At 39.7% G+C, this 11,671-nt stretch overlaps 1 protein-coding gene across 3 annotated transcripts in view; it reads left to right on the plus strand.

Annotated features, from left to right (window-relative positions):
* Positions 1 to 11,671, plus strand: part of DMTF1 (cyclin D binding myb like transcription factor 1) — a 30,644-nt gene that overhangs the window by 17,100 nt on the left and 1,873 nt on the right. For all 3 annotated transcript variants that reach the window (XM_037387891.1, XM_037387892.1, XM_037387893.1), the window contains 7 exons: positions 190 to 418; positions 2,090 to 2,241; positions 3,747 to 3,962; positions 6,327 to 6,412; positions 7,081 to 7,239; positions 8,036 to 8,419; positions 11,213 to 11,360. In XM_037387891.1, coding sequence (XP_037243788.1) covers positions 190 to 418; positions 2,090 to 2,241; positions 3,747 to 3,962; positions 6,327 to 6,412; positions 7,081 to 7,239; positions 8,036 to 8,419; positions 11,213 to 11,360 — 1,374 coding nt within the window. The remainder of the gene's footprint in view (positions 1 to 189; positions 419 to 2,089; positions 2,242 to 3,746; positions 3,963 to 6,326; positions 6,413 to 7,080; positions 7,240 to 8,035; positions 8,420 to 11,212; positions 11,361 to 11,671) is intronic.

Below are 11,671 nucleotides of genomic sequence, written 5' to 3' on the forward strand. Positions count from 1 at the left end.
TTTGTTACTCAGGAATGGCTGTAATATATATTGTTAGTAAGTAAAAACAGTTAATATTTTCTTCACAGGTCAATATTTACATCTGGAATAAGGTGTTAGGCACTGAAGATAAATGTCTGGTGACATGTTATGGATCAGAACAGAGGGCATCTTCTTTTAGTTAAGTTGGAGGGCTTTTCTTTCTTTCAGGGAAGTGGACAGAGAAAGAAGAAAGAAGACTAGCAGAAGTAGTACATGAGCTAACTAGCACGGAACCGGGTGACATTGTCACACAAGGTGTATCGTGGGCTGCTGTGGCAGAACGGGTTGGGACGCGCTCTGAAAAGCAATGCCGCTCTAAATGGCTCAACTATCTCAACTGGAAACAAAGTGGGGGCACTGAGTGGACCAAGGAAGATGAAATAAATCTGATCTTGAGGTTTGTTATTTTAGTTACTTTTAAAGGTTTGTAATACATGACTCTAGCAGGATTCCATTGGGGTCCATTTTGCTGGTTTCTGAGACACTAAAAACTCTAGAACCCTCCAAAAATCACTACTGTGTTTATAGTTCCCAGAGATTTATTATTGAACATATTTTTTGTTTTTTGTTTTTTTAGTGAATATTAGTGTTCGTGAAAGGTGTCAGATTGAAAACCCTGGAGACTGAAGTCTTCTTTATTCCACAGAAAAGGTACAGCACAGGCAGCGACCGTGCAAGCTTCCCACACGTTGCCCCACCAATGCGCTTTAACCCTTCACTGGAGGGTAGTTCAGTCTCCCTGCCCGTTCAGTCCTTGGCCTCTCTGCAGAGATGACCAACAAGGGTCAAGTGTGGTGGTGGTTTCTGTGATGTGGACATCTTGTCTACAAAGAACTAAACTGAGACTGCAAATTAATTTCATGTAGGCCACCAAACACTGATTGGATATCAGCATCTTTGCATTTGAACTGGCAACCTGGTAGTAACTTTGGAAATCTTTTGCTCTCTCCAGTCCTCCTCCCATTTTGAATGCCTTTACCTCAGGCTTTTTAGCCAGTGGATTTTTATGGTTGATAGTTTTGGGTGAGAATAAAAAGCCTAGACATCTAGGGAATGTGAGCATTATTTACAAAGCAATATTCACTACTAATTTACTGAAGCTCTTTGACATGAACTCAAAATAAGTAACCTGATTCCAGATTGAAGAATGTGCTGGTTATAATTCTTCATATTTCTGTACAAATGGTATCTGTTTTGGTCTGTCCAGATATTCTTAACTCATCCTGCAGGGTTGGTTTTGGTAGGTTTTTTCTTTTTCCTTTTTTTTTTTTTCCCATTTATTTAGCTAGCAAGGATGTTTAGTGCTGTTGCTTGGTTTGTGAAGAGAAATGCTCTTAACTTCCACAAAAATCTTTTCCCCTCTCACTCCCCTCCTTTCTCATATACTCCATGTGTAGATGAGCTGGAGGCAAATCAAAGCTATTTATAGTTTTCAAAACAGATTTTGGTAGAATCCAGTGTGTGTATAACATCTGCAAAAATTATGTGAAGACTGTCCCTTACCTGGAGAGCCTTATGGGACTGATTTATGAGGAACTGCTTAATATTGTGGTTAACTTGATCTGCTTTGGCTAAGAAGCATCTGAGAGGAGGCAAAATTCTGTTAAGGACGGATGAGTGTTATTTAGGAGAAAACAAGTAAATATCATAACATGAAATTAATTAAGTGAAGGTTCAGAGTGAATCTTGGGAAGTATTTCCTGCCTTGGAGATATGTTTGGGGAATGGTTTTCCAAAGAGAAAAGATGCGAGTACCATCATTTGGAATGCTTCACAATAATCTGGTCAAAGTCCTAATGTGTATGTAAATAAGGAGAATAATCCTGCATGGCAAGGAGATGGACTGGATCATCTAACAAGTCTAGTCCATCTTCTGTTGTTTATGATTCTGCTTGACCTCTGGCAGCGTGGAGCCTTGGAAGCCTGTGTCAATTCATGAGCTCTGGTAGGCTATTCATTAGCATGCCGTTTTGCCGCTGTTAATGTGTGACAAGACCGGAGATGTGCAAGACCACTTCCAGTCTGGAGGGTAGTTTCTAACAGGTAAATATTTTCTGTATCCTGCCAGGATAGCGGAACTTGAAGTTTCTGATGAAAATGACATCAATTGGGATTTACTAGCTGAAGGATGGAGTAGTGTACGCTCACCACAGTGGCTCCGGAGTAAATGGTGGACCATTAAAAGACAGATTGCAAACCACAAAGATGTTTCATTCCCTGGTAATGTACTACTTGCACACTTGTCTTCTAACAGCTCCTTTCACAAATGTCAAAGGAATAAGGCTGCATTTTGTTCCCTACTTAAAGCGCTGGTTACCAAAGAGCACGTTGCTCCATTGCTGGAAGTTCCTGGCCCCTTGGATCTGCTGGCTGAATTGCTCCTACAAGCAATCCTTAAGTGTTTTCGTCAAAAAAAGCCAAGCTGATATATGCAACTAAACAGGAGCAGATTTTTCCAACTCCCCTCACTTTGGCTAAAGTGGGAGCATGTATGTAAGCAGCTCAGCTGGTAGATCTCAGATGATGCTGATCTTTGGTATGGAGGGCAGTGACCTCTTCAGGTGGAAGAGTATGTATCACTCTTGTATGCAGCCTAACTGTCACCTCAGGTTAGATCTGTTACCTTTACAATGTTAAAATGTAATCTGTGTTGAGGTGCTGAACCTTAGCTTTACTAGCTGCACAGTGAGGGGGAAGGGAGGAATCGGGGGCATAAAGCTCCCCAGATAAGTCTCTCATAGCACTTTCTCTTTCTTGGCTGGAGAAACTAGTGCCTGGGCCAAACAGTATTTCAGACTCCGTGACCTTCAGTCCTCCTTTTCTCTGTTTTGGGGAGAGGAAAAAAAATTGAGAGATTAGCCATGATGACTAATGAATGTCATAATGAAAGGTGTAATTTAATGGACACTTGCTGTGGTCATCAGTGTGGTTATATATTAGTCATGCCTGGAGGCTGCAGTTGAGAGGGTAGCCCTGTTACACTTACCATACATTAATAGGCATTCGTTGCATCGAATAATTCATACAATAAATACACTGCCGAATCAACAGGCTCCACTGTCTTTCCCCGAGACAGAATGTCATGCTCTCAGGAGTGGGAAATGTTTAAGCAGTTTGCTGTACTGAATGCTAGAAAAGCAGAGGCCTCAGCTTTTGTCACCTTATTCATGTCAACCACTCCCTCAGTGGGACCAAAGTGATCATAGGGAAGAAAGGTGGGTGGGCTTATTGGTGCGATAGGCCACTTCGTGCACAGACTGAGAATTGTAGTGTAGCCACTGCGAGATTCTCTCTTGCTCCCTATTTCCAGTGACACTTCTGTCAACCTTTTGAACAAGTCCACTTCCACGTTTTGTAAAATTAGAGCGTTTATTTCTGATAATGGCATTACACAACTAGTGATACTGGCACTTGGTTGTAGCGTGGGTATATACCATACCTGGTTGTAGAGAGGTCTATATTTTTATGAGCTTTTCTTTTTTTTTTTTTATTTTAATTTTTTTTATTCAAGCATTCTAAAATGTCTAGGTTCCTTGAGAAAATCAAGTTCACTCTGATAGTTGACTGTAAATGTATTTTATGTATGTGCTAAATTTCTAGTTGATAAATCTCTATAAATTGTTTAGGTTCCAAATTCAGAAGGATTTTGGTTACTTTTTTCATCTTGGATAAATCTCACATGCAGCGTTTCAGACATGCTTTAGCGTGAGCGTTCTTTCTCTCAGTGCTGATAAAAGGTCTTAAACAACTCCATGAGAACCAGAAAAACAATCCAGGGCACCTGCTTTCGGAGAACAAGTCTGGAAGTGGATTACCAAACACAAACTCCAGTTCGGGGGTTCAGCATGTGCAGATTCGAGTGGCTCGCTTAGAGGAGAACACAGGCAACACACCAAGCCCTATGGCAGCTTTGCAGATTCCAGTCCAGATTACACATGTCTGTAAGTAGCTGAAACAAATGACTCGCTGTCCTCTAATGAAACCTAAAGCTTTCTTATGTTAAGATGGTGAAGGAGGAGTGGGCATGTCTTACATGATCTTGTTAATTCTGCTTTGGTCTTGCCGTAACTTCAGATTAAGGATTTCTGGGTTCCATTTGCCTGTTTCTAACTTCGTTAAGCAAATGTAGGTGTTACTGTGACAACAGTAGCAAGAAGCTGCAACTGGAGCACCTGGACATAGGAGTTGTAGGTGCCTGTCTGTGTGCATGCACACAAGGGTGTGCCATATAACATGTTCTTTGGAAAGGTACACAAACCTCTTAATGAAGGTGCAGCGTGTATGTTCATTCCTTAAGTTTCTGCTAGTAGCTCTTGTCTAAACCAGTATCATGTACAAGATCTTTTGTGAAATATGTACACTGCTGTCCCTAAGTTTGATGAAGGACCCTGACAGGGAAGGTGAGTTTTTTTCTAGCCCTGCTTCTCATTGTGCAGTTATTTCTAGGCGCAAACACTCTAGAAAGTATTAGCTGTCAAGTCACGCTGATGTTAAGCTCATGATCTGCTCTAACCACTCTATTCTTTTTTTAAGTTGGTGCTTCTCATGCTCTTAAGGATCAACTTTGCTCATTTATTACCAGGTCTACTTTGACTGTAGTGCTTATTGCTTGGTTTTGTAACTCATTAAGTAATTCCAGTCACTCCAATCCAGTCACCCCATATGCAGCCAGTCATCTCTGTTGTGTAAGATTTGCATTGTTTGCCATTTGTGAGTTTTATTAGGGAAGTTTAGTGCCTCAGTCATGCTTACTACAAAATTAATCAGGCTAAGAAATGATTCTTCAGAGTACGACTAGATAGGCATTTGCTAAACAATTTTCTGTTTATAGTTTCATTAGATTAGCCCATCTTAATCTACTTATTAAGTGCCATCTTCATTTTATCTGGTTTATTTTTAATTAGAATGACATGCAACACCAAGCCAAGAACATTTTGTCTGTTGTAATATGTCAGCAGTCTCAGACTTTTAGCCAGGCTTGGTCAAAGCTGTTGGGTTTTGATGAGCAGGCAAGATGCGCTGGTGTTCTGTAACCTTTAGTCCTTTCTGAAATGAATCCTGAAACAGTTATTTTATGTCAGTTGCCCCTGTCTGCCTAACAGGCCTTTTTCCCCATTTTAGTCTTCTTTCCTGAAGAATTTCTGTTTATGTAATCAAAGTGAATTTTGTATTGTGTCTTTCCCAGTCCCATGAGGGCTGAACCTATTAGCCACTCTCAGCTGCATTTGATAGAAGGCTCAAGGTTTCAACGGGATAATATCTGTAAGCTTTATGAACACAACTGGCTAGGTAACAGAGAGGCCACACTTTGCAGCTGTCTGCTGCTAGGTGCCAGGAAATCTGCAGCAGCAAACCTTGAACGTGCCACTACAACAGTAAAATCTTTAAAACTGGAGCTTCTATCTTCTTCAAAGACCAGAATTACTCTGTTTTGAAGACAGAGAGTCTTGAGATGGCCAGGTTTGGAGCTTGGAGCTCTGCTGTTGTCATGTAGGTCTTTTGGCCTTTCGGTATTTATGGAATTCGTGGGTAATCCCAGGCAGATTACTAATTTGCCTGCAGCTTCCTGGAACTTGTGAGGGTTGTTTTTTTAAGAGTAAGTAAAAATTACAATTATGGTTTTGAATAGGTTTTATGATATTTTACAAAGCTTTCAGTACGAGTTGTTTTGGACCTGGTGATCTTGAAATGTCTGATACGTAAACTTTTTGATGCTTCTCTTTGTGACTTGTGGAATTAATAGAGATAATTGCATAGATAATTACACACTTGTGATAAGAATACTTACAGCTTTTATACACTGCAGTCATAACACACAAGTTAGGCAAATGTCTTGTGGAGCATCTGATATTTCATCAGTGGTGGACATGGTGGAAGGCAGAAAAGGTTAAAAATACAAAAAAATGGGAAAGACAGCAATATTAAACCTGACACCAGTTTAAAACAAGTAATATATGATCCAAAGGATATTATTACACCAGAACCTCTTAGAAATCTCATTACAAAAAGTAATTATATAATGTTAGATAACTTTATTTTTCTGCTTTGATCCCAGCGCACTAAAACCATACTTGCTTTTGCTTTTTTGGATTGTAGAATGCCCTCTTTAAATAGTATTGTATCTTGGGTAACAATTAGAGAAACTTGATATTAGTTTTCTATTTTTTTATTCAGCAAGTTTTCTTTTTCCTCTTACTGGAATTAACAGTACCCTGCTATATATTAATTGTAGTATGTTATGCTCTCTGCAAGGCTGAAACATTTTGGTTTATATACTTTCTTTCTTTTTTTCCTTCCTTTTGCAGCCTCAACCGATTCCCCTGCTGCTACTGTTGACTCTGAGACAATAACACTAAACAGTGGAACACTACAGACCTTTGAGATTCTTCCAGTAAGTAGCAGAAAACTGGTATTTGTTACTGTTCTTTCTTTTAATTACAGACACTTCTTAGACTATGGAACAGTGTATTTTCAAAAAAAAATAGTTCTCCAGTGGAAAGAGGAAGTTAAGAGATCTAAAACTTAAAAAGTTCAAAGCAAAATATGTTTCTAAAAGTGTAATTCATTAGGGCTGTGGAGTAAAATGTGAATTGCCGTTAAATGCTTTAAATCCGTCTTGATGCCTTACTGCTATGAAGTTTTCCTTTGTGCTTGTTTGGCTTTTTTTGGTTGAAATCTTACGTAACGGAGCCACAGGAAGCTCCCAGCAAGTACAGATTCTCTCAGTTCCATTGTACTGTAATTTATAGCACAGTTTCTCTTTCAACTCAGTGTTAAGAGTAAGTTGAATTTCTTCCTTTCTTAATTGCTGTTGCACAGCATAATACAGTCCTGCTTGACTCTTACTTAGCATTAATACTTGTCCTGGTAGCCTAAGGCAATGTATGAGTTCCTCTCTACTTTTTGAGTGCAGTACAGCAGTCAGCACAGTAGGGTTGGATTTGTTTGTTTGTTTTCCAGGGAAGTTACAGTTAGGGTAGCTGATGTAAATAAACACGCTCTGGGCACAGCCCAGGAAGACAGTGTGTTTGGATATTAAACTTGGGTTGTCTTTTGTAGTCTTTCCATCTCCAGCCGACTGGAACACCAGGTACATACTTACTGCAGACAAGCTCAAGCCAAGGCCTTCCTTTAACACTGACGACTAGTCCTACCATGACCCTAACGGCTGCTACTGCTCCAGCCTCCCCAGAACAGATCATAGTTCATGCCTTATCGGTATGTATTGTGAGCAGTGAAACGACTGGAGTTTGGGCAGTGGGGGAGGGGAACATCATAATGCAGGCCTCTGTATGTGCATGTTAGATTTGCAAAGCAGTTCTTAAGTTATAACAGTGTTACTTTGCTTAAAACACTGAAGAGTGCAAATTTCTTTTGTTTTTTTATTTTTTATTTTTTTTAGCAAGCAACTTCCAAGTTGCTTCAAAACTCAGCTTAGTAAGCAACTTAGTTCTCGCTGTGGCTGAGCATGCTGTCTCCATCTAGTGGCATGTTCCGCAGCACGACAAATACTGCAGTTTCCTGATGTTTTCAGTGACTGACAAATGAATATTGGTGTTCACAAAATTTGTATAGTAGTGACAGTATACTTTTTATTAGAGGGAGGGAAGAGGAAACAGACTGGGGATTGAATAACAAAAGTGATGCAAAACTCAGGGGGAAAAACTGATCTTTTGAATCTACAGTGACCCTCACATGAACAGTTGCCTCTTTCACTTTAAGTATTTACTGTATTTGTGACTCAAAGAACAGTTGACACCAAATTCAGTGTACAAATTCATTGTTTAAGGCCAGGAAAGGTTGACAGATGATCTGGGCTGACATACTATATATATAAAACTCTAAATTACACACAGTAATGAGTTCTTTGAATCCTTTTGCTTTTATTTGCTGAAAGATTTGAAGATACTTTGTCTATGAGAATACAGAAGACTTGAAGATACTTTGAGAATACAGAAGTCTCTGACATTTTTTGGTTTTTGTTTGTGTCTCTTTTTGCAAATACTGCTTACAGCCAGAGCATTTGTTAAATACAAGTGACAATGTCACAGTGCAGTGCCACACACCAAGTGTCATAATCCGCACTGTTGCTGCTGAAGATATCTCCTCGTCTGTCACTCAGGCAGAACTTACTGTTGATTCAGACATTCAGTCGGCTGACCTGACAGATCCTGCCAATACCCTAGAAACAAATACTTTCCCAGATGATATCCATCAGTCCAAGTTGAGTGATGAAGAACAGTCAGCCTACAATGAAGATGATGCCTCCAAATTCAGCAGCAATAGCAGTGAACTGATGGATGGAATTATAGTAAGAACTGTGGAGGAGATTTCAGATGCCAGCCTGAAACAGGAGGAGGATTCTCACTCTGATTTACCCAGCACTTACGTTACTGAGGTAAGGGAGTGCATGATAGTCGATATATTCCCCATTTCTGCATGGAGAATAATTTCATTGCATTGTTGACTTTTATGTGAAGGTATTCATATGAAATATGTCAGTGATTTGACATATATTGTAGTTCAGGTTTTGTTCAGATCCTCTATCCTTGAGTTTCATTAATATGTTACAGGTGTGAAAGTGTAGCGTTTAATTTGGTACTAAGCTTATATTTTACTTCAGCTGGAGCGCTGAATACCTCACTATGGAGTTGCTTCACTACTCAGGGTACTTTTGCATGATGACTATGGAAAGCGGGAATATTAGTGGCACTGAACCACTGAGTTCCCTTCATCTGATTACTATTTGATGCTCTTACTTTAAGATAGACTGTCAATTGTCCAACCCTGCATACTTTACAGGTAGATGACTGCTGAGCAAGGGAGGTGCAGTAGACTATTTAGGTTTTGCTCTATGAATCTAACAACATGCTTTGAGGTGCATCACAGTTTCCATTTTTGAGGACTTCTATTAAACATACTTACAGTTAAGTATCTGTAAAATTGGAATTTGAAGCATTTAAGCTATTTCTGGCCTCAGTTTTACTCAGCTACAACACTTTCGATGCAGAAGTGAGTTTATCCAAATGATTTCAGGCATTTGGATTGTTTATACTCAATTCTTCCATCGTTCAGTTGCTGGAGCTATGATAATGAGTAAGTCAAGGAAAACAGATGCTAAAAAGAAGGTAACTGTCTTCAGTGGGTAGAAAATACCTCTTTCCTTAGAAGCTTGATTAGGTTAGGCTGTGGGAAGAGATGAGTTAGATTCAAATATACCATCCTGTTCTCTGAAACCCTGTGCTCTACTGTAATTCTGCTTTATCAGTCTTGAAAATCCATTGTTGTTAGGCTTTGTCTTTGAAAAAGATCATAACAGACACTGCGTATCCATTATGCTTTCACAAAGGGGATCTTTGTACGTCTCAACAGTCTGCTACTACAGAAGTGTTTGAATACTGAATACATCCAAAGCTGGGGATTACGCTTCCGTTTTCCTCTCTGTTGTCTCATGGTTGACATAGTTGTGATAGGATTCTCACCAGTTCAGACATCTCATCAGCTTTCTACTCAGTTTAAAATTTCAGCTTTTCAAGGTAGAATTAGTAAACTTTCACTATAAACCTAGTTCCTAATTAAACTTCGTAGAAATCACTTATGGCTAGCAGGATATAAAGAGGAACTAAACTTTTTTTTCTATTCAGAAAATGAAACTGATTTTGTAGTTCTAATTTGCCTTACACTTCTAGTCAGACTCAAGTTTCATACGTGTATTTAAATTCTAGGAAATAGTAAACTGTGAGTGATTCTAAGTGAAAAGTTACTCTAGAAAGACATGCTTAAATTTTGCTTTCTTTAAGTCTGTGTTATTTTGATGCACTTGCCAGTATTGTATTGTCACTGTGGGTGTGGGTACTGGGAAGCAGGCAGTCATGCTGCAGGGTTTTATTATTTCTGACTGGGAAAGGTGCCCATTTGCTACAATGGCTGCTTTAATTTTTCACACCTCCCCTTCCTAGTTTCAAGCCTTGCAACATACTGCTTATCGTGGGCAGTTTCAGCTGTGCTCTCTGCGGAAAGCTGCTTTTGCAGGTCAAGCATACTGTGCTTTGCATGGATGGGTACACATTTGGACCAAGTCTTAATTCAGAGCTGCAGCACAGGTAGTCAACTCCTTTTCAGCAACACCAGGGAAGGGGTTTTAAGGCAGTTGCCTTTGCAAAAACATTGTGAAACTATGTAGGGAAACAAGTTTTCGTAAAAAAAACTAGATGAAGGAACTTCAGGATTTGCTTGAACAAAGAGGGCTGTAACCTCTCCCACACATTTCATGCTCCCTTCAAAAACCGTGATAAATCCAGGTGCCTTCTGCTAGCAACATTTGCTAGCATTCTGCATCAGTGATTCCTGAAGCTTGAACAAACCTTACACATCACATGCAAAAACTGGAATGCAAGTATTTCTGCTTCTTCTGGCAGTACTATGTAGATGTCTTTTCACTGTGTTTGCAGAACCAGGAGTCCACCGGAGTGTGCTGTGACACTAAACCGGACGTATTACTGCCATTCCAGTACTACAAAAGCCAGGGAAGAGGCAGCAGCAGCAGTTATTACAGGACTGGAAGAGAGCAGGGATATTGATAACTTGTACCTGGAAAGAATCAGTGTGTTTCCAATTTTTTGATACAATGAGGGTCATATACAAAATTTGGATCCAGTTTACGGTCAGCAAGTGACAAGGGCAAGCAAGGCACAGAAGTTAAAATAGGTCTTTTGAGCTCTCTGTTCAGTAGTTAAAACTTGACACAGAAGCTGTGAAACTATTAAGTTCAGCTAAAGCTGTTGCATTTGTGGAGCTGGTTAGTACTATAAAGGTATTGCTTCAATTTCTCAGAACATCTAGACAGCAAGTAGTGGAAAAGCTTAATTACTCCTCTTTATAGACAAAACAGTTGACTTAAAAGTGATAAAATGTTCTCATCATCACCAACATTTTATCACCACCGTGCAGCCTCTCCTTTCTTCTCCTCCTGCTCTCATACTGCTCACAGGGTAGAATTCTTCTCATCTTGGTTTTAGATACCTGCACTAGGATGAAACATGCCCTATAAATGCTGGAGTAAACTAGCTCTGATGCTGACATTTCAATTTAATGAGATAAAATTGAATTAAAAACTGCTGAGTCAAGCAGGTTTTGCTGTTTATGCTACCAAGAGTATACTCTCATGTCCTATTCCTTCTGTGTTGTGCAGGAGCTGGGTTCTCCAACAATAGAAGAACAAGTTGACCAGCCTACAATAGATGATGAGACTGTGCTTATTGTTCCTTCCTCCCATGGTTTTATCCAGTCAACAGATGATATAGACAGCGAATCAGTCTTGCCCCTGACAACTCTAACAGGTGTGACAGTCCCTTCATACGGTTGATGCTGGAGCCAGGATCATTAAAGCAGTGTCGCACTTAGGATTCCTGTAAACACCACTTTATAGATCTTTGCATTCTCTTAAGTAATTTTCCATGTCATCGTTATGCAAAAGCAGGTTGGTTACCCAGCTGGTATCAGCAGAAGAAAGTCCCACTTAACTTTGTGGGAAAAGCATTAGAACAGCAGCTGCTTCATCACTTGCTGAGCTGTTTCCATCACCCTTGAGCCTTGAATTATTATGCGTAGGCTAATAAGTAACTCCTCCTTTAGTGTGCATTTCTTCATC

This window comes from Falco rusticolus, chromosome 5 (genome assembly GCF_015220075.1).
Source record: "Falco rusticolus isolate bFalRus1 chromosome 5, bFalRus1.pri, whole genome shotgun sequence".
NCBI classification, from domain to species: Eukaryota; Metazoa; Chordata; class Aves; order Falconiformes; family Falconidae; genus Falco; species Falco rusticolus.